Below are 20,981 nucleotides of genomic sequence, written 5' to 3' on the forward strand. Positions count from 1 at the left end.
GCTTTAAAGGGCTGAGTTTGAGCTGCCTGAAATTCCTGGCAATATCTAGGGCAGATGGGTCTGTGAGCACCACTCAGAGCTAATCAATTTCCGGCTCCATTAAAGGTCCCGCACGTACTTCACTTGAGGAAAGTTGGCTGATGTTGGAACAATTTTGAAGTAGACAGTTGTTCAATGCTGTTTTTCCACTAAAATTACTTCCGCCGCTGGAGCAACCCCTGACGATGAAGTTTCACCGTATTTACCTACGGGAAGCATCCACAGATACTCGCACCATGACCCCGCTTATCCCCGGGCCTCAGCCTTTCTCTCCGTGAAGGAAAACCCGCAGCGTGGGCGTTCTGGGGCGAGCTCGGGTTACCCTGAATGACCGATTTCACCACACGACCTGCCAGCCGGGCCCGCAGGAAGGCACAAAACCAGCCACGGACACCGGCGCCCTCCGCCGTCACGGGAGCCCCACGCTGCCCTCAAGGGGTGACCCAGACCCCAGAGGGCCCGCTCCCCCCTCACGGCGGCCGGCCGGGCCCCGCAGGCCGCAGGGAGGGGCCCTGGCCTCCGTCTATTGTGCGGTTTCTGGCGCGACTCCGACGCTGCCTGAAAAACTCCACCGGCCGCTCGTCCCCTCAAATTCGTTTCGGTCCGCTGCCCCCTCCGCCCCTCACGGAAGGCGGAGCGCGTGTGGGTTTTCAGCGTTTGGGAGCCGCTGTCCGGTGTTTTGCTCAGGCGTTCGCGTCGGGCAGCCCGGGTGTTGCGAGGCGGTGAGAGGCGGGTCCTTCCCCCGCCCCCCCTCAGTATAAGAGCGCCGCCGCAGTCGGGCCGAGAGCCGCCACCGCCTCCTCACGGTCCGTTCGCGGAGCCACTGCTGCCTCACGGTGAGGCCCGAGCGGGGCGGGGAGGCGCGGGGCCAGTAATACGAACTGTGTGGAGGTGGCGGGCCCGGCCTTCCCGCCGGGAGGGCCGGGAGGCCGTGGGGTGATTGCGGGGGCCGGGGCGGGCGGAAAGATGGGCGCTTCTGGGCCGTGCAGGGATGGACCTGCCGGGGTTCGTTGGGGCCGAGCCTTCCCGAGCTGTGCGGGAATGAAACTCCCGCGGGGGCGGTGTGGGGAGCGTTGCCCGCGGGGATGGCGAGTGAAGCTTTCGAGCAGACCGAGCCTCCCCCCCGCGGCTCCCTGGCAGCTGTACCTCCCCCTCCCGCCTCCCTCTGCCCCCCCGTGTCTCGGAGAGGCCGCGCCTCAGGTGTGAATTCGTTACCTGGCTCCTGGTTACCGGCGCTGACGCGGGAGGTGAGGGGGAAGCAGCGGGCATCCATCCGGCATGGCGCTGGGAGGCGCAGCTGTAGGTGGCTGAGCTCGGCGTTTCAGGCTTAGACATGTAAATTACCGCTGTAATTCAGGTTTGGCTTCAGCCCGGCTCCCAGCCTGTTGTGCTGTTGTCTAATAAAGCTTTTAGGACTGGTTTGCTTAGTCACCCTGTGGTGCTGCTGCCCAGAGACTGTCACCTGCCAGAGCTGTACTGCAGCTTGCTAAAAATCAATTTTTCCCCCCCTATTTTCTAGGAAACTGTGTTCTGTGGTATTCTGATGGGTTGTTAATTATAAGGTAGTAGTTTAACTTCATTCTACCTGTTTCAGACTCTCAGCAATGACTAAAGCTCATGTTAAAAGTGGGTTTGGGTGATGGGAGGGAAATATCCTTGCAGGGTCTCCCCTGGCTAAGGCAGCAACCCTGCCTGGCCGGCTCTGCTGTGCAGCATTATGTAAGCCCAGGCACAGAGAGGCTGGCGATGGAGCTGGGTTTGTTCTGGAGTACTCCCAGGCAGTCACTGCAAGAACAGATGCATTAAATTTAAAATGTGTGCCTACAGCACTTTCTCCAGAACATCATTCAAACTGCTAACCCAGAACTGTGATTTAATCAAGATTTTGGTTTTGTGTGTATATATCTATATATACACACATATATATACATATACACACACACATACATATATATATATATATATATACACACACACACTTGCACCTTTGGAATAATCATGTTCCTCCAGAACACCCATCTTAATTAGAAGTAGCACTGTTATATAGGGTTACGTTGCTGTGTAAACATTAACTGGCTGCTCACTGCCAAATGGAAATTAAAGCAATGGGGACTTGGGGCTGGTGTGAGCTGCTTAATAACACGTGTTGGCCGAGCCTCCCTTGGCCTAGGTTTGCACAGGGCTGTCAGGCTCAGTCACACTACACTGATGAGCTTTCAGAGAGAGGTAATTCAAGTTTGCTGCAAGTGGTCCAGTTAGTTAACTGTTGATAGCTCAGCTACTATCTGAGGAACTAGTGTGTGAAGCTTGTAAGTTTGGTGGGGGAAGAACATTCGAAATTTAATTGAAATTGAAATTCTTTGTTCCCAGAGCTGTTTACAGCAGTTGCAGGCTGTGCAAACACATGCTTTAGTGATCTTGAAGAAGGTAACTTGAGGACCAAAAAAAAAAGGAACTGTTGCAATGGTTTGCTGCTAACAAATATTTTGAGTGGTAAAGGAACTTAGAACACATCCTACTAGCTGTTTGAGAGCAAATTTTTAAAATTTATTTGGCCAGACAGTTGTGTTTATAATGTCTTTTGCTTGCCTCAAGTGTAGTGATACACCACACAGTCTGCATGTGTAGTTTCAGACAGAAGTTGTAATCTCTTGGCTACTGTGTCATGTGCTTTACTTCTGGTTTTGGGTTGTTACCTATCTGAAATTATGCTTTTTTGTAAAATTTGGTTGTGTTTCTGCTAATGATATCTTTAAAGGCTGCTGCCTCTTTATTGTAAGTCTTACTAAAGTTTGTTTGAGGAAATTTGTTAAAATGCATGGTCATCTCAGATGCTAATAAAGTACTGATCTTGCTTCCTGCTTTGAAGGCCTTCCTTGTAGGAGTTTATTGCTTTTTAATCTCTTCAGAAAACCAAACACTTTTCTGGAAGAAAGCCTTTTATCCTGAGTAACCTGGTCTGTTTAACTCCGTTTGGAGCAAGGGAGGCTGGACTGGAACCTGTCTAGGGGAATTCCTTCCAACCTCAATGTTATGATTCTGTTCCACAGGCTATCATTTGAAAACTGCTTTTGAGATCTGACATTGTTTGAGCAGTTGAAGTGAAGAGCAGTTGTTTGGATTTGAAGGCAAGTGGTGTTTTGGAAGCGTTGAAAATTTTTTTCAAGAGAAGGGTGTAGCTCTAGTGTTGTACTGGAAAAGAAAAGCACTATTGCCTAATTGAGTATTTTATGCTTTCAAATTAAGGAAAAGGCTCATAAATTAGTGTTTGACTTTAATCAATCCTTGTTTTTAAGCATGAGGATTAATGAATTTAGGGTTGTTGAGTCCAGAAGAGAATAATCTTAGTGTACCTTCAGTGGCATTGGGCTATCTGCTGTTGGGAAGAAACAATTTCAGCAGCAAAGGTGATGCATATCTTTTAACCTGCTAAACTTGTAACATCTGCTGAATATTGTGTGGAAATAACTGTCTTTCTCTTGTAGATGCCTTCAATTAAACTGCAGAGCTCGGATGGAGAAATCTTCGAAGTTGATGTGGAAATTGCAAAACAGTCTGTGACTATAAAAACTATGCTGGAAGGTAAGAATGTGAGACCCTGAGCAAGTCTCTTGGACAGGAATTGAGACAAGCTGGTACTGTGCTGAAAAAGACTCCCAGGTCTACGGAGCAGCTTGCTATCTCCTGCCAAAACAGCTGTAACTCCTGCTGTTGTGGCTGAAACTGTTTAGGGTGCACATGCTCTTGTAAAAAGCCTTGGTTAAGAGCACTTGTCAGGAGGTTAGTAAAATACAAGCAACCCACTGCCTTGCCTACAGTCTACTTCAGTTTTGTGAGAGTTAAGCAAATACAATATTAATATTTAAAACTTCATTTAATCACACAGACCAGTCTTAGAATGTAAATATCACTTGTATGGAGTGGGAGATAATAAATCAATGCAATAAAGAGCTGAAGTTAAACCTGTATTGTGAGCTTGTGAATGCTGTTCAATTATTTGGGATAAATACTTAGGTCTGATCGCCTGCTGACATAAATTTGAAACAAAAGAACTCATGGCGGGGGAGGGGAAATTTGCCAGATGGCTGGGATACAGAGCAAACTGTCTAATCCCTCTAGTGCAAATCCTCATTGTTTACTGGTATTTTTTTCTAGTTTTTGGATGTATTCATGAATTAACTTAGAAGCAATTATTTCTGAACGTGTAGTTAATATATTGCTCTTGCATATAAATCTTTGTTTTGTTGTGACACCTTATAAGAACAGTAAAAATAAGGTTGAATTATGTCAGGCATTGAACACTTCTATTCTGTTAATAAGTTGCTGTTGAACATGGTTGGCAACACAAGCAAGAAATTGAATGCATTAGGGTGCACAGTTCTCAGTTTTGTCCTGCAGGAGCTGTGTCACTGCTGGTGTTTAGTGACACTCAGCTGGAGATAGAGGGAAGTTACTCAGGTGAAGTGTTGTCAGTTTGGTTCTCTCCCAGGTTAGAAAGACACCAGCTCATGGTACCAGTCTCTTAGTACAGGTGAAGTGCGTTTTCAGTGCAGGTGGCTGAGCATCAGTTAATGTCTTGTGTGATGGGTGCTGCAGCTTAGAGGGGAGGAGCTGGAAGTTTGGGTTTTACTGAGCACCACAGGACCACCAATGAAATATCAATTTTCTGCTAACAGGTAAAATTTCTGCTTCAGAGGTGATGGTGACAAGTCAGGCAGAGTTGACTAAACTTCAGATATTGCTTGAAATATTTCAGCATCTTTTAATGACAGTGTTTCGGTTCTGAATCTGTGGAGTCATTTCAAACAAAAAAGTAATGTTAACTAGGATCCCACTGATAACAACAGTAGCAGATTTGTCTAAATATAGAAGTACAGGATATTTATCACATACAAATTTGAGGAGTGATGATGGTCATATGTTATTAGAAATTAGGTTCCTTGGTGGTAGAGAATTGGCTCATCTGTGCATGTAATGAGTGAAGGTCTGCATCATTACTCAATTACATAACTAATTACAAGATGTCTTTGACATTTGGGGTGTCATCCAACTGTTAGCATTTGGGTAAGAAAAAAAGTACATTCTCTAACCAAAGATGGCTAATGTGGTATTTGTTTTGTGTATCAAGTTAAAACTATAGTTATGTTTTTCTCCTAATTTTTACACTGATTTCCTTGATCATATCAAGGGGACAAATCCAAATCTCTCTGGAGTGTGCTGACAAGCTTTTAAACTTCCAAGGTGTTGGAAGCATGCTTTATAAGTGCTTTTTTTGATGGAAGGATTTGTGCTGCTGTCTTACTGTGTGAACTTCTTCAGCTGCTGCAGGGTTGGTACAAGTGATTCAGAGCTTGAGAGCAGCAAGCTCTGAATTCTGTGGCTACAGTATTTCCTGCTCATGCACAGGACAAGACATGGTGTCTATTTATCACAGTAGATTTGAATTCTTATTTAATGATATATTGAATGGGAGCCTTCAGTGAGAACTTTTGGGTTGAAACTGTGTGAGTGGTAAAAATACACAAAGGTTTGTCAGATAGTTCAGCAGCTGAATTCAGATTCAGAGCACTACTGCTTAGTTGATGGTTTGTAGATGCTGTCATTTGATGGGGGAGCCTTATCAACCACTTAACCTCGAGTTGGGACAACCTAGGATGTATAATGCAGCCATAGCTTCACAAAGCCTTACAAAAGCTCCTGACTTCACAGTTTAGAGGTCCTTTGTTACCAGTTATTAAGCCTCAGTGTTGTCAAAATAGTGAAGGACTGATAAAGCTTTCCAATTCAGTTAATGGTTTTGTCTGCCAACTGCTCAGTCACCTTTCCATTTTTAGATTTGGGAATGGATGATGAAGGTGATGATGACCCAGTCCCTCTTCCAAATGTTAATGCAGCCATCTTAAAAAAGGTAAGTTGATGAAAGAAGTTGTGCTGCATGGCAGTAAAGAAATATGAAATTCTTCTTGGGGTTGGGAATTATGAACTATTAGTTGAAAAATATTTTTCATGTGCTACAAATTTAACCAAATCAAGGTGCATGAACACAGGTATGTGGGCTGAGGCTGGCAGGTGGGTAATGGCAGAATACATATGAGTTGACCTGGCAGAGCAGCTGGAGGCCAGACAGGCTTCCTAAGGAAGTGTTGCTGGGCATCCGTGCACACTGGCATTTCATGGTGTTAAAGCACTGATTTTAATTGGATTATGTGAACTGAGGTGGCTGTTAATTAGATGCAAATGTTTGGAGAAAAGATTAAGGGACAGGCAGTGATAAGAGTGACGGGCAGTGGCAGTTGCTGTGTCTGGGTGACAGTGACAGTGCTTGAAACACTGTGTGCACTTGGTGGTATTAAATTCATTAATAGACCATGGTCATTGGGTTAAGGGAGAAGAGTGTAGTCATGTGATATCCAAGATTCTTTATGCTTTCAAATACAGCAGTGCCAAAGTAAGCACCAAACTATTATGCCTGTTTTGGGGTAAATATAGGGTTAAGAACTGTTTCCTAGTGAACAGACACATAAGTAACTTAAACTTGTGAAGTCTCTTGGGTTAGTGAAATGGAACAGGATTTTGCTTGCAGTAGGTCCCTGCTCCTTTTATTTGTCTGGGTCATGAGATTGCATGTTCCCAAATAAAAAAACAAAACAAACCCCAAACCAACACTAATGGCAAACTTGCTGGCTGAACTTTGTACTGGGGTGAACGTGACCTGCTGGTAGCTATTACCACTCTGCACTCTTCCCTGTGTAGAGGTCTGCTTAATACAAAGTATGTTTCTGCAAACAGATTAAATACAGCAAAATGAGGTTTAAGTTTTCTTTGTACAGCCCATGTATATTAGTACAGACTAATAACTATATAGCACCAGCAGCTGGCTTTTAAGATTAAGGAATTAACATGCTCCTAACTCACTTGGGATTTCTGAAAGCTGTTGTATTCTGGAATTGGAGATCAGTTGTTCTAAAATGAAAATATTGGGGATTTGAGTGTGTTCATACAGGAATTTAGTATTAGTCTAGTGAAAAAAGTTCATTTCTTCCAAAATGAAGTTAAGTTACAATTGGGGTTTAATGGGAGAATCACTTGGATAACACTTAAACTATTAAAACCATAATTAGGTGATTCAGTGGTGCACCCATCATAAGGATGATCCACCTCCTCCTGAGGATGATGAGAACAAAGAAAAGAGAACAGATGACATCCCTGTGTGGGATCAAGAGTTTCTGAAAGTAGACCAAGGAACACTTTTTGAACTTATCCTGGTGAGTGTCCTCAGGAAAGCTGTGCCTGTGAAGCTCTGCTATGCACTTGAGAAATAAAGCCTTTATACTTCTTGAGTTACTACTTCATTGGAAGGGGGGATGTGGGGAGGGCAGGTGGTTCTGGTAAGTATTGGCTAAAATTGCTTAGGATGTTGGAATGCTTGTTAGTTTAATTCTGGCATTAATCTATACTCACTCATCAATCAGTATACTTTTTTTAAGTAGCACTGTCTTTTCTGTGGTTCTCAAGTCCAAGCTGAGAGCTTATTATTAGTTATAGAGTTCTGGAGATCTGCATAAAAATGAAAATCTAACTGTAAATTTTTACCTGTGAGCCAACATTACCTGCCTTGGCTAGTTTACAGTACTGCCACACTGAAAGTCTTGAATGTTTGCAGACTTCTGAAAGCTATTTGTAAAAGGCGGAGCAGAAGGAGTGTTTTTCGTGGTACAAAACCTTGTTTGCCAAGCAAGTTTTAGGTACTGTCCCTTGAGGGTTCTAGCTAGAAGCTTCTCAAAGTGGAGATGATCTGTTTGCATACATATTCTAAAATTTCAGAGTAAACTTAACTTTGGTAGTGCATGTACAGAGGCAGAATATTGATATGGAAGCTTTAAATCTGAAAACTCTTCTACAGGCTGCAAATTACTTGGACATCAAAGGTTTGCTGGATGTCACATGCAAGACAGTGGCAAACATGATCAAGGGGAAAACTCCAGAAGAAATTCGCAAGACATTCAATATTAAGAATGACTTCACTGAAGAGGAAGAAGCACAGGTACTTGGTCTAAGTTTAATTATAATTTAGCTGGCTGTTTGTGCTGTGGTGCTTCATAAATCAATTTGTTTTACTGTGTGGTGCTTTGTAACTCAATTTGTGATGCAACAGACTTGTTACCAAGAAATGTAAGTGAATGCATCAACTCCTCATAATTGGGGTGCTACTAGCAGAAGACTTTTTGGTGTCTACCACACTTGCATCCCATTACCTGAAAAGGTCAAAACAAAGTGTATTGATTTTTCTAGCTCCAACATGTCTGGTAAGAAAGCATGTAGGACTGTGTGACAGTTTGATGGTTTGGGTTTGTAGTAGGAATGCTGAAGATGTATTGCTGCATGTGGCTGGAAAGGTAAGTTTGGGTTCTCTAAGTAACAAATTCATTGATCTTAAAACTCGACTAACTAACCAACTACAAAAATGGCAGAGTTGGGAAAAAGCAGAACAAGATGCCTGGTTTCAATACAAGGGAATGAGTTGTGGACTTGGGTATCTTTCGATGCTGTGTCCTGAAACAAACAGCTTAGACTTAAGATATTCCATTTACTTCTCCTTTACTTGGTTGGAGAATTTCAGATATGATCAAACCTAGGTATGAAAAACCTGTCTTACCTTGAAAAACAGGCAAGTTTAGAAGACAGACTTCATAATTGCAAAATCTGTGTGAAAAATTAAAGGTGCTCCAAGTTTGTCTCCCTGCAGTGAATAATCCTGGATGCTTATGGATCTTAACAGTTTAGAATTTCACTGCAACATACTAACAGTTAAACTGCTCTTCCAGGTACGTAAAGAGAACCAGTGGTGTGAAGAGAAATGAAGTATTGTGCCTGACACTCGAACACTGTAAGGATTGTTCCAAATACTAGTTGCACTGCCCTGTTCATAATTGTTAATATTAGACAAATGCAGCAGCAAATGAAGTTGTGTTAGCAGGATGTTGTTCCCTTTGCATGTGTAGTGTTTTTTTTTGAGTACAGATCTAAATCTGAGTTTTTACTAGTGTAATTGGATGTCTTTTTACTTTGCAATGAATAAAACTGAACTAAGTGTGGATTCTGTATGGGAAGTAGCACTTAAGGATTCTGTATGGGAAGTAGCACTCATTTGCATTACTTTTAAACTGTTGAAGTCCAGTTATAGTGCTAAGGATTGACTCTGTTGTAAATAAAAACATCTATGACTTCTTCATCAAGATGGGCAAAACACAGGGTATTGATAACTTCAGAAAGAAAAACAAACCAGAATGTGTCTTGAGGAACTAAATAATGTAAAAAAGTTACTGGATTTCTTACAAAAACATTGTGGAAAAAAGTTAGTGTTACTTAAATCTATATAATTTTCAAGATGGTTCTTGTCCTGCATTTAAAAAACCAATTAAATATTTGACCACTTTCTTGTTCTTTTAGTCTTGCCTTATAGACTAGTCAAAATGTGATTTAGAACTAAACAAGCTCCTGACAATTAAATTTGAATACTTCAGCCATGTCTTGAAGACCTGCCTCTAGGTGATAGCAAATAAAGTGTGTTGCTTTATGCACAGGATGGGTGTGTTTTTATACATGTTACTGTTTAAAGTGGAATCCAGATTTGACCAAAAATGACTGACATTACCAAAGTAAATATTATTGATCTGTGCATGCCATTAGTGGCTGATTTTTAGGCAGTTTTAAAGACCCTTGTGATGTAGCTCTTGGAAACATGGTTTCATGTGTCCACAGGAAATCTTACGCCTCTGTGATACTTCAGCTTTTAGGGACTTAATTATTGCATACAAAGCTAATGCAATATCAATCTTAACTTCTTTGGACAAAGCCACTTGCAACTAGTTAGGCAGTAACTGGTTTTCTGAATTTTATTATTTTTTTTTTTTTTTTTTACAGTTCCCTTATAGGGAGTAGGGGATGGTTGTGTGGTAGATCTTTGAGGTGTGCTCTTAGCTTGTATTGCATTCCATTCTCTGTATAAACCTTAGAGTAGAATGAACCTTAATAAACATACTTATCTCACTTGAAATATTGGTGTTTCACTTCTGAATTAATAAAGGGCTTTTAAACTTTTGTTTGCAAATGGTTCTAGTTATTTGGAATTAGATAATTTTACTGTCACCAATTACTGAGTGTAGAAATAATAGCACTGAGGCAGTGGTTTATTGAAATAAAACAGATGTAGAGTTTTTTTTTTTAAAAGACTAATATAGGGTACTAGTCAGGCACAGTGGGCAACTTTGAGATGATGTTGGGTGATGGTTAAATTTAGAGAGAGATTTTTTTTGATGGCTTACCAAGATTTACTGAATTTTGGATGTAGCCATTATGAAAGCATTCAGAATTTCCTCTAAAGCAGCCTTTCAACCCATGCTTTGGATACTGCTCCTCATATCTGGTTGCTCAGGAGGTTGCAGGGCCTGCCTTTGTGCTGCTGTGCATTATATTGGGTGTATTAGACATTGTCAGTGGGCATAAAGTACTCCAGTGCTATGCTTGGGCATGCTGAAGCCTTTCTAGCAGCCTGTATTGCAAACAATGCACATCAGTTTAAAAGTGCTACTAGAGGAAAATGTGATGTCATTTCTGTGGCTATGTTTGTAGTTAATATTCAACTTAGGCTGGATTCTTACAAGAAATAAATCCATCTCTGTGTGCAGTGTTCCACAGTACACTTGTTTCCCCCTCGAGTGCTGTGGCTAATGCAGAAGCCTGGTGTAATTGTGTTTGGTGGCAGCAGCCTGTGTAAATTCCTTTGGGTGCTTGTCATGAGCCCAATGTCAATGTCTGTCAGCAGATACTGCCTTGCATGATGCCTTGTGCTGCTTTAGGGTGAGGGAGAAATGAAGACAGTTTATCTTCCTCATTGCACTGCTCCAACTGTGCTGTGCCTGCATAACCACACCTGAGATAATAGTGTGAGCAGCTGGCCCAAAACCTGAGCTGTGCTGGTCAAATGTGCAGTTGCTGGAGCCTCTGCTGAAGCTCCAGGTTGTGACACTTTAGCTGTTGGCACTGAGGCACCTGTGGAAGTGTAGGGGAGGGCTGGTCTCTGTGCTCAAGGTGTTGTGTAGCTTTGGCAGATTTGTAATACTCTCAATAGTTTTGGTAGTTAGGATTGCATATAGCTTACTTTCTCTAATTGAAATTCCCCTGTAGTACTGACTCGGACTTCAGCCAGATTCAAATGCTGTAGCTGCCTGGCAGGGATGTCAGCAGGAAAAGATTTTTTTTTTTTTACCCACTCCAGTAATACTAGTGTTCAGCTGTAGAGAAGGACACTGGGGAGATGATGAGAGTTTGGGCTGTCATGTGGCTGCTGTCTGTGTTCCATGCTTCAGCTGAACCTGCTCCTTGCTGCTGTAACAGGCACTGGCTGTGTACTCTGAAATTCCAGAAAGCAGGGGAGACTGATTCCCACTGTTAAACTTTCTGTTGCTGTTTAACTTGTATGGTGCTACCCTAACTTTTTTTTTTTTCCCCAAGTTCAGTGCATGATCAGGCTTCTCTTGGATAAAGGGATTAAGTGTGGGGGCAGAGGGACAGAAGGCTAGGTGTTAGTAGGAATTGTACAAAAACTATTTTCTTTGTATACCTTGGCTTACTATCTCAGTCTTACCCATTGAAGGTTAAGGGCAGTTATTCTAAAAACTATTCAAACATACAAATGCTGAAGGGAAAAAACAAAAGCAAGCAAGAATCCTCTTGAATGCTGAGAAATAGTTACTTGAGAGTTTGATAGCATTATAACATCCAGTGGCCTCTTGAACAGCCAGTCTGGCAATTACTTTATTTATAAAGCTATAAACATACTTTGAACATAGAAGCCAAAAAATACAAACTCAGTGAAGTAAAAAAATTACAACAAATGATGGATAGTCATTGGACAAATGAAGGTACAGCTGCAAAACATTTATCCCTGCTACATACATACAGTGGTTTTACTTGTTTTAATGAAGTGGTACTTCCATGATTTCTACATTCATACTGATTCCAGGAATTCAAATATGTATTTCAGGAAGAGTTAAAACTGCTGTAAAATAACTAGGAAAAAAAATCTTGTTGAGATAAAAACTTCAGGGCAAAGTCTTCCTTCTATTAAAGAAGAATATTAACACACAATAGCAACACTTTATATGGCAGGTCTAAAGACACTTTTTTTGGTATTAATACCTTTGTTTTGGCATTAGTTATCAGCTGTGGGGCCATGGAACAGAAGTCAGTCATGCTGTTTTGTCTTGGAAAGGGGCAGCCTAAAGATATCTTTTCTGTGTTTTGGAATAAAAATAATGGAATTTTCTCAGTTACCCCAGTATAAACTGAGTATAGTATATGACAAGTGGATATTCTGAGTTCATTCTGCAGTAGCTGGAAGCACAGGGTAAAGTCTGGCCATAAACCTGTATGTATAGAGCAGAGCACAGGCAGAACAACACTGGGTGTGACTGCTCCAGCTCTGGGGCTCTGAAAATGCTTCCGTGGCATGAGGGCCTAGAGAAGGGCCCCTGGAAAGGAGGTGTTAGGTGTCACTAAGGAGCTTTTGCAGGAATCAGTTGGAATAACAATAGTGAGAGGAGGCTGTAGTGCAGATGAGCCTTTTGCTGGTCGAGGCAGGGACTCACAACACCATGGAGGGGCCAGAGGAGCCTTGAAATAAGTGGGTGAAAGTCCTGGGGCATGAAATGAATGAGGGCTGGTCTGGATGCCTCGGCCAGTTTAATACTGATCAGGACTTTCCCTGAAATTTTCTCTGATGTTATTTAGACACATCTGCTTTTTGTTTTCTACCTGCCTTTGCTTTGCTGCTAAATGACAGCTTTCATCCAGCCACACAGTGCCAGTTGGGTGCTGTTACACCAGCCTTGCAGCCAGTATGGGATACAGCAGGCTGTGGTGGTTGGTCTGTCATCTGCAGTGTTTCCAGTAGGTGACACTTTTACAGCAGAGAGTCTCAGAGTGACAAATGAAGAGCTGAGACACAACCAGTTCTTAAAGCTGCAGGTTTTTTTGTTTGTTTGAAAATCAAAGAGACCATGTCAGGTCTGGCAAGTCTACCGAGTTCCTCTGTTCAACACTGGAAAATGCTGTTGGCTAAGCTTGCTAAAATAATTTAAAATGAGCAGATTGCATATTGATCTAGTGCTATGTAATTAACCCTCTGAGAGCAGTCAGTACACAAGTGTACAGTTGGTGTTGGATCAGGTAATGCTACTTCTCCAAGGGTTAAAGTGATTCAAACTTCAACATGGCTTTTTGCAAACTTGTCAGGTTTATGCACATAGCTTTCTGTCAGTGCTTCTGAGGCTACATTTACACAGGAGAAGAATAAAGAAATAGGTTGAGATCTTCTAAGCTAAAACCAGAAATAAAAAATCTACACTACTATAAGCAAAACTATCTAAATAAAGGGACTAAACCCAAAGCTGCTCTACAGACTAGTTAGGTTTGGCTTTTTTTTTTAAATTTTAAATCTTTGAGGCATAAACTTTGTTAAAAAGTTACGTTTAATCCAATGTAAAAAATTATGGTTTGTGTTTTTGCATTAAGAAAAAAAATATAAAAATAGTTTGTACATTATAAAGTTCATCTTAAATTTCTTGCAGTTCTACAATAATATTACTATGTAATTTGTATTCAGTACCCATCTATCAAGTAGGAAAAAAATAGTGCCCCCTCTACCTCTGTGTGGTGTCATTTTTCTCTTCAGCAGTCTGGAATACATTTCTTTCGAACAGGAAAAAAAGTCTGCACCGGACTAGATTATGGTCTCTCAGAAGACTGTAAACCTGAAGTAAATCCAGAACTTGGAATTATTTGGGATTTACATCAGTTCATGGAGATCATAATCCATCCACAGTGTTTTTTATCAAACTCAGAATATAAATACAATACCAGAAATGGGTAAACATTTTAAAGCTGAAGAGAATACATTAACATTTGGCATCATCATTGGAATGGAGGGAGAATCTTTTAGAAAAAGCTAGAATAAGTTTTTTTTTAAAAGTTCTACACTGAATCATGAAAAAGAGGGTTCTTATCTCGCCAGGGCCCAGATCAGGGTAGTGAGTGCTGCTCTGCTGCCACACTGCCCCGTGATGGGAGAGCTCACACCTCTCCCCATCCGCTCAGACAAAGGACCTGCTGGGCCAGCGTGGTCCTCAGCCCTGGGCTGGTGTGATCCTGGGCTGCTGGCTCCCCACTTGCCCTTCCCTCTCACTGCTCTGGAGGTGCAGAGCTCCATCACAGCCTACAAAACCAACAGACTGATTGCTGAGGCTTCAGCCAGTTAGTCTGCTGGCATTTCTGACCATCCCCATCTGCAGAGGACAATTCCTAACAGCAGGGCAGACCCTGCACCTGACCAATGCCCTGAGCAACCACCAGCCCTTCCAGCAGCCTTCCAGTCCGTGCTCCTTTGCTCAGCTGGTGCTCCCTTTTCTTCTGCCTTGTACAACTGGGGAATGGGATATGTCTGCACAGAGACCCGTTACCTTCAAACATCATCCTTCTGTTCTCAAACAAGTTCAAAAAACCTCATTGGTTTAAATATTTGATTTCACTTTTACCTGGTCAGATCAGAATGCTGGCATCGCTGTGTTTCCTTTTCAGACATACGGGCTTTTAAAAAATACTCCTATTCCAGCTTTTCCAGCTCCGTGGTGTAATGGATATGAGAGGTCTGTGAGTGACTACACTTTGAAGTAGCTTGGATGGCAGAGAGTGGAAGCCAAGGTTAGATTGATAGCACCTACTACCTACAGCAGCAAGCTGGGAACGTGGCTCTGCTCTCTGCCACCCTTGGAGATAATGCAGTAAAAAAGAAAAAACAAAACAAAACCCCAAACAAACAATAACAACAGGAAAAAAAAAAAGGAAAAAAAAAAGCATCACAGGGCAGGGACAAAAGGCTTGTTTACTCATCAGCACTTTAAATTTTGGCAAGTACTTATTCTTTTACCTTTTTTTTTTTTTAAATTGCTTTGCTATCTTTATCACCCCTCCCCTCCAAAAAACCCCAACCAAGTGAGTTTTCCATCATCCTTAAGTCATCCTGTCGCCAAACTTTGCATATTTTACAGTGAAGTGGGGATTTGGCTGGGCCTCTGGTCCTCGTCCAGGGGCAGCGGAACCAGGTGGGCGAGCGGAGTGCCCGGCGTGGCCAGCGGAGGCGAGGGACTATGTCCCCGAGGAGGCGCGGCTGTAAGCGGGGGGCGCGGCTGGAGCCGGGGAGCGCCGGGCGCCGGCTCTGGAGGGGCCGGAGGCGGGCGGGAGGTGTGCGGACATGGGGCAGGGGTCGGGCTGGTCGCGGTGTGCGGGGTCGGCGGTGGCTGCGAGCTGCTCTGACGGGAAGGCAGAGGGGATGCATCGGAGTGCGTCCGGTGGGGATGGAGGGGAGTCTATAGCACTTCCATCGGAAGAAACTGGGCTGGCACAGCGTCCTTCTCCTTGTAGGTACCGAATGCACTTCTTTTTCCTCCTGGAACAGCGGAGAGAGGCCTCTGTAAGCAACGGGAGAGCCCCCCGGGCACCCCCGCGGATCCGCCGTCCCGTTCTCGCCGCAGGGCCGGGATGGCGCTGCAGCGCTGCGGGGACACCGCCAGGCGGCGCCGGCGCGCCGGGAGCGGGGCCCGCGGGAAGGGGCTCGGCCGCAACGGGAGAGGAGCAGCAGGAGGGCATCAAACAGGAGTAAAAACAAAAATGCAGGAATAGAAATGAAAACAGCAAAAAAGGAAAAAAACAAAAAAAACCAACCCCAAAATAATAATAACAATTATCAAAGCCATGAGATGAAAATAATAATACAAAGTGAGACAATAAAAATTTAAAATAACAATATAAATAATAATAAACACCCCAAACAATTTAAAAGAAAAATGAAAAAAATAATAAAAATCCAACCCGTGAGTCATTCCTCACCAGCCACCACCCCAACTGCTCGAATTCTGCATGGATGCCTGGATCTCACATGTTCAGGATTAAAGCATTCCCCACCATGGGTCCCCTCCCCACCTGCCGCAGAGCCCACGCAGTGCCCAGGGACAGTCGTGTGCACTGGTGTCACAGGGCATGTCAGCACCACCGTGCTTAGCAGCAGCACCAGGTTGTGCTCTGCTAGGACACTGCCCTTCACACCAGTCTCAGCTTTTCTCATCCCAAAATCTGAAGGTTCCAAGAGCCATTTCCCAGCACTTTCCTAGCCCTGTGCACAGTATAATCTACTTGGAACCATGGACTGGTTTGGGTTGGAAGGGTCCTTAAAGCTTATCCCATTTCAATGTCCCTGTCACATGCAGGGACATCTCCCACTAGACAGAGGTTGCTCCAAGTATCATCCAACCTGGCCTTAGCTCTCAGCTCTACTTTTCTACTCTATCTCTGCATCTCAGTGTACTTCCCATTCATCCTCACCTCCAAGGACACTTAATGGTACAGCTGAGCAGAAATGTGCTCAGCAACCATTCAGGAAAAGGGAAGGAAATGGCCTGGGACTGGCTGGAGGGAGATGGTCTGAGGGTGTCTGAGGTCCTGACTTAAAAGTTGGAATAGTCCTGAGGTCTTCAGAGGACTTCTTACTCCTTGGAGGGCAGATCACCTGTAACTTGCTCACTGAGCTACAGGAAAATGAGCCTTGACAGAGCTACCAATTACACTTCAGCCCATAGGGTTAGTGGAGAGGAAATGTTTGCTGTGGCCTCTCCCTTGGGAAGTGGAATATAGGTACAAAATGCAAGGTGGGCAGTCACTAGGGAGAAAGATTTGCCAGAAGGGTATATGAAGGGTCTTGCAGTGGTGACAGACTCATGCTTCCATTCTGTGAAATGTGACAGAGCTCATCATCTAGGGATGGCTTTACTGACCCAAAGGGGTTTTTACAGGACAGTACCCATTGGGGGCAGCTCCCTCACCCACTCCTGCTCTTCTAGAAAGAAATCTGCTGGGACTGAGCAGCACCTGCCTTAGGGGGCAAGGACCAGCCTCCCTTCATCCCTCCTGGAAGAAGCATTCAGGTTCCCCACTTGTTTGGATGTTACGATTTGGGGGTATCAAAAATACAAGTCACACATCATTCTTGCTGTAGCTGGGTTTTGCCATGATTCCTTCACATCCTGTGACAGTTCTGTTCAGTATTTATCCTGAGTTCCAGGTGTTGTCTTGTACATTCAGATTATTTTAACTACCCCTGGTTGTCCAGAGTCAATCCCTCACACTATCTTGTGTTCACTCTTTGTTGAGCTGCTTTTCCTTCTCTCCATGTGACAGATCCCTCATTCCACCTGACTCGGGTCCTTGAGCACCTCAGTATAGATCCTCAAACAAAAGAACTCTCAAGACGTCACCTTAATAGTATTGAAGGGACAATTCATCTGCTGGAGCCTTTACAGCTAAAAACAGGTAAAAGAACATCTCCCACCTGGCTCCCTGCCTCAGCTGTCTCATTTGAAGAAAATGGATCAAATGGAGAACTCACTAATGCAGGCACACACCTTTCTTTGATCTTCCTAATGAAAAACCAGATAGGGTGGTATTAACTAGTCCAGTATTAAATATGACTTGCACTGGATGTGAACAAGAGCAGTGCTATTACTGCTGTCAGTTCCATCGTTAGCCATGCTGACCCAATTAATGCGATAGGAAACATGACAGTTCAGCTGAACTGAGTATTTAACTCGAGGGTATTTTCCATGGGTAGTAATTCCCCAGAGACAAGCCTGAGGAGGAGCTGTGTTTCCCAGAGACATCTTGGGAGTAGCTGCAGGATAGTTTCAATGACCTGTTTAAGATTACAGGAATGTGCCCATTGATTCATTGGATTTAAAATAACAGGGAGAAAAAAGCAGATGTGATACTACAGACTGCTGATAATGGCCCAGTCCATGGGTTATGCTGAGGTGGGTGTTACACAGCTAAAGGGGTTTATTCCTCTCTATTTAAGGGAATTTATCCCTCTCCCTTTGGAAACTACAGCACCTTGGAGTGTTTGTCCAGGGTATGGGGGAGGCGTGTGAAAGCTCTAGAGCAGGAACACCCAGTCTTAACGAGTTAACTTCTCCTGTGGCATAGAAATCCTCCTGGGGAAGTCATTCTCTCTACAGCTGAGCAGAGTACGTTGGACAGGAGCCCCTGAGTGGCAGCAGCACGTTAGTATGGGAATTGCAGAGCAGCTCTGGCTGACCAGGGCAAGGTTACACAGGGGACACAAGAAGAACATGCCAAGGTTTGGGCACTCCAGCAGCCTGTGTTAATTGGGAAGCCGTGCAGAGAAGAAGCTGAGTTCAGAGCTGGAATGGAGGCAGAGGGAAGGTGGAAGAAGTGTCCATGTAAGAATGGGCACTCAGCCTGGTGGCACAGCTGCAGGAGGCATGGGGCGCTCCAGCAGTCCCCTCTGGACAGTCCAGTATTAATGAGACACCACGGGAGCTCTGTCTGAATTCTTAATTAAAAACCAGTGCTTGATGACACTACTCAGGAAGTAAAAAACAATCAGGGTTTGTGGCTGTTGTGGCACACTGAGGTGCAGGAGGGGAGCTCACATGGGGCTCAGCCACAGGGAGTGGGGCCTGGGGTGCAGCTAGGTCTGGGCCAGATTTGAGTTGACTAAATTATTTTAGTCACTTCAAGCTGAAGTGAACACATCAAGCAGTACTTTACTTCCACCTTTTTCCTCAATGTACTGGTGTAAAACTGCAAACTGCAGACCTCTGTCCAAGCTGGAGTCTCTCTCTGCTCTGGCACCCAGATCCAGAAGCTCTCAGGAGCTTTCTCTGCCTGGCTGCCTTTGCAGCCCATCTGAGCCAAGCAGCACTTGGTTGATGGGAACTTTACTATTGCATGGCCAAATCCATCTCTGGGAGCCTGAGGAGCACAGCACTGCTCTGTTTTGCTGCTTGAGGCTGTCCCACCCCACCCATGGTGGATACTGCAAAATTTAAGGCTCAGGAAGAGCTGGATCTTGAAACACATGGTTAGCCCAGTATAAACAGAAGAAAGAAACCCATTAAATCCTCATTGCTGCCCCTAGGGAGCCACTAATGTGATTGGAAAGCACTAATGGAGGGAAAAAAAAGCCCCTCATGTCAGGGTCACAGCGGTCTCCATCCTGGAAATAAGCTTTTAAGACCAGGGAAGTCTATCAGCTGAGGAATATGTACAGCACTAAACCAACACTGCCCCGGAAGGGATAAAAATCCCAGAGTACAGCCTGTCCTTTGCAGCTCAGAAAACTCCTGAGGATGCCCAGATCACACCCCATCCCTGCCTGGATGGAGCAGCCCTCACTGGTGCCAGGATGGCTGCAGAACAACACCTGGAGCTGAACCCACTGTCCCAGGAACACCCAGCAGTGACGAGATGCCAATACACACCTGCACGGGCCGCACCAGTCCATTTGTTGGTTGAGGCCAAAGCGAGCTCTGCATTTCTTAGGAGAGGCAGGATCTGAACACAGAAGCACAGAAGCACGCGGCGGAGAATGGGCAAGGCAGAGGCACAAAGAGGAGGAGGAGCACGAGGAAGAAAAGAGGCAACATCATTTTAGCCACTTGAACACACGACTAACAGACTACAATCCCATTATTGTCTGCTACAGAATGGCGCTGGCACCACCTGGAAAAAAGTGATCGGTAGGCAAGCATCAGTGATCACTGCTGGCAGCTGGAGGTGGTTTGGGAAACAGCTTTGAGAAAGGTGGACAGTTGAAGGGAAATTCACAGCTCTTCAAATTTCTTAAGTCTGGAAAAGCTGCCAAATCCCGGAGGTGACTCCTGTATCTGCATCCTTAGCTGCTCCCTGCCTTTCCAGCAGCACTATGCAGGCTGCCAGCAAGCTCGGACTATGCACGGAGAAAAGAGGAGGAAATGTTGCAGAAGCAGGCTGAAAGCAGAGTTAGCACCAAGGAGAGCTAGGCCCAGGTATTCCACTCTGCCCCCATCACATCCCTTCCAGTTTTAATAGAAAAACTGTTCTCCATGGCCTTTCCTAATCCACTGCTGTTTTACTGTATAATTACAGGACTCATTAGGGTGAAGCCCAGTTTGCTTTCAGGCACATCATGTTTTTCTCTGGTGTTGTAAATGAGATTGGAACAGCACAGTTCTGTTCTGGATTCAGCCTCTCTCTTTGAACCACCATCAATGTCTTGTTGCATACAACCAGTAGTTAGTTCTCAATCTGTAACAGGTGAAATTATCATTTTTGCATCACACAGACAAGACATATATATGGATATATAAAAATATACAATGCACTCTACATAAATGCCTAAAAGCTTGTATTTCTCTTATCAGACTCAGCACTGAATGAGATCAAATGAGTTAATTAAACTGAAGGTATTACTGGGATGCATCTCTTGATAATGATTCCCTTTAAAATGAATGTTTGTTGGTACAGATAATATTTATTCCTGATATGGCTGAAATGCTTCAGAAATCAGCACATGAATAGACTTGGATAATGGGAATGTGCCTGTGACCAGCTGAAATCTGTCAAAATGGCCTTTTCTAATCGGCAGGGTGGAACAGGGAGGTGGGGTTTAGTATGACTGCTTCAACTCCACATTGCTTTGAAATGACAACCAAACCTGGAGTAGTCCCATGAGTGATCTTCAGTCCAACCACTACATTTCATACCACACACAATATGGATGTATTTGAGAGAAGTTTTCTTTAGTTAATAACATCTGCAGGTCTGATAGTTTATATGAAGTTATACATTTGCCAAAATCCAATCTTTTCAGTTTTCACATACTACCCATGTTCTAAATCCAACATGTCTATTAAAAAGTCACAGAAATGTTAATTTACCATAGCTTAAAAAAATAAAGAGTGTGTATTTCTCTAGTTAAGCTCAGGAGAATAAAAGAAAATAAAACTGCTTTGGATTCTCCCATCTGAGCAGGAAAGCAGGAACAGCTTCCA

At 43.8% G+C, this 20,981-nt stretch overlaps 2 protein-coding genes and 1 long non-coding RNA gene across 11 annotated transcripts in view; 2 read left to right on the forward strand and 1 right to left on the reverse strand.

Annotated features, from left to right (window-relative positions):
• Positions 1-743: 743 nt before the first annotated feature.
• SKP1 (S-phase kinase associated protein 1) lies at positions 744-10,140 on the forward strand. 2 transcript variants are annotated; one of them, XM_015641656.3, is made up of 7 exons: positions 758-875; positions 3,090-3,167; positions 3,525-3,621; positions 5,874-5,947; positions 7,161-7,304; positions 7,943-8,083; positions 8,865-10,140. In XM_015641656.3, exons 3-7 carry the CDS (start codon positions 3,525-3,527, stop codon positions 8,898-8,900), a joined length of 492 nt encoding a protein of 163 aa, XP_015497142.1. In that variant the 5' UTR covers positions 758-875; positions 3,090-3,167; the 3' UTR covers positions 8,901-10,140. The 2 variants fall into 2 exon arrangements, with proteins under 2 accessions (XP_015497141.1, XP_015497142.1); XM_015641655.2 differs by lacking the exon at positions 3,090-3,167 and having other exon boundaries at positions 744-875.
• A 1,689-nt stretch (positions 10,141-11,829) lies between these two features.
• Positions 11,830-20,981, reverse strand: part of TCF7 (transcription factor 7) — a 70,794-nt gene continuing 61,642 nt past the window's right edge. For 4 of the 8 annotated variants that reach the window (XM_019008160.2, XM_019008158.2, XM_019008159.2 and 1 more), the window contains 2 exons: positions 19,431-19,503; positions 11,830-15,544 (listed from right to left, as the gene is read on the reverse strand). In XM_019008160.2, the coding sequence (XP_018863705.1) occupies positions 15,244-15,544; positions 19,431-19,503 (374 nt within the window). In that variant the 3' untranslated portion in view covers positions 11,830-15,243. Of the gene's footprint in view, positions 15,545-17,459; positions 19,504-20,154; positions 20,236-20,981 lie in introns of those variants that run through there. The other 4 variants (XM_015641650.1, XM_015641648.1, XM_033517661.1 and 1 more) reach the window with 3 other exon arrangements.
• On the forward strand, positions 17,359-20,405 carry LOC117245102. The gene is made up of 2 exons (XR_004499331.1): positions 17,359-17,460; positions 19,281-20,405. It is a non-coding gene; the product is annotated as an uncharacterized LOC117245102 (long non-coding RNA).

This window comes from Parus major, chromosome 13 (genome assembly GCF_001522545.3).
Source record: "Parus major isolate Abel chromosome 13, Parus_major1.1, whole genome shotgun sequence".
Classification (NCBI taxonomy): domain Eukaryota; kingdom Metazoa; phylum Chordata; class Aves; order Passeriformes; family Paridae; genus Parus; species Parus major.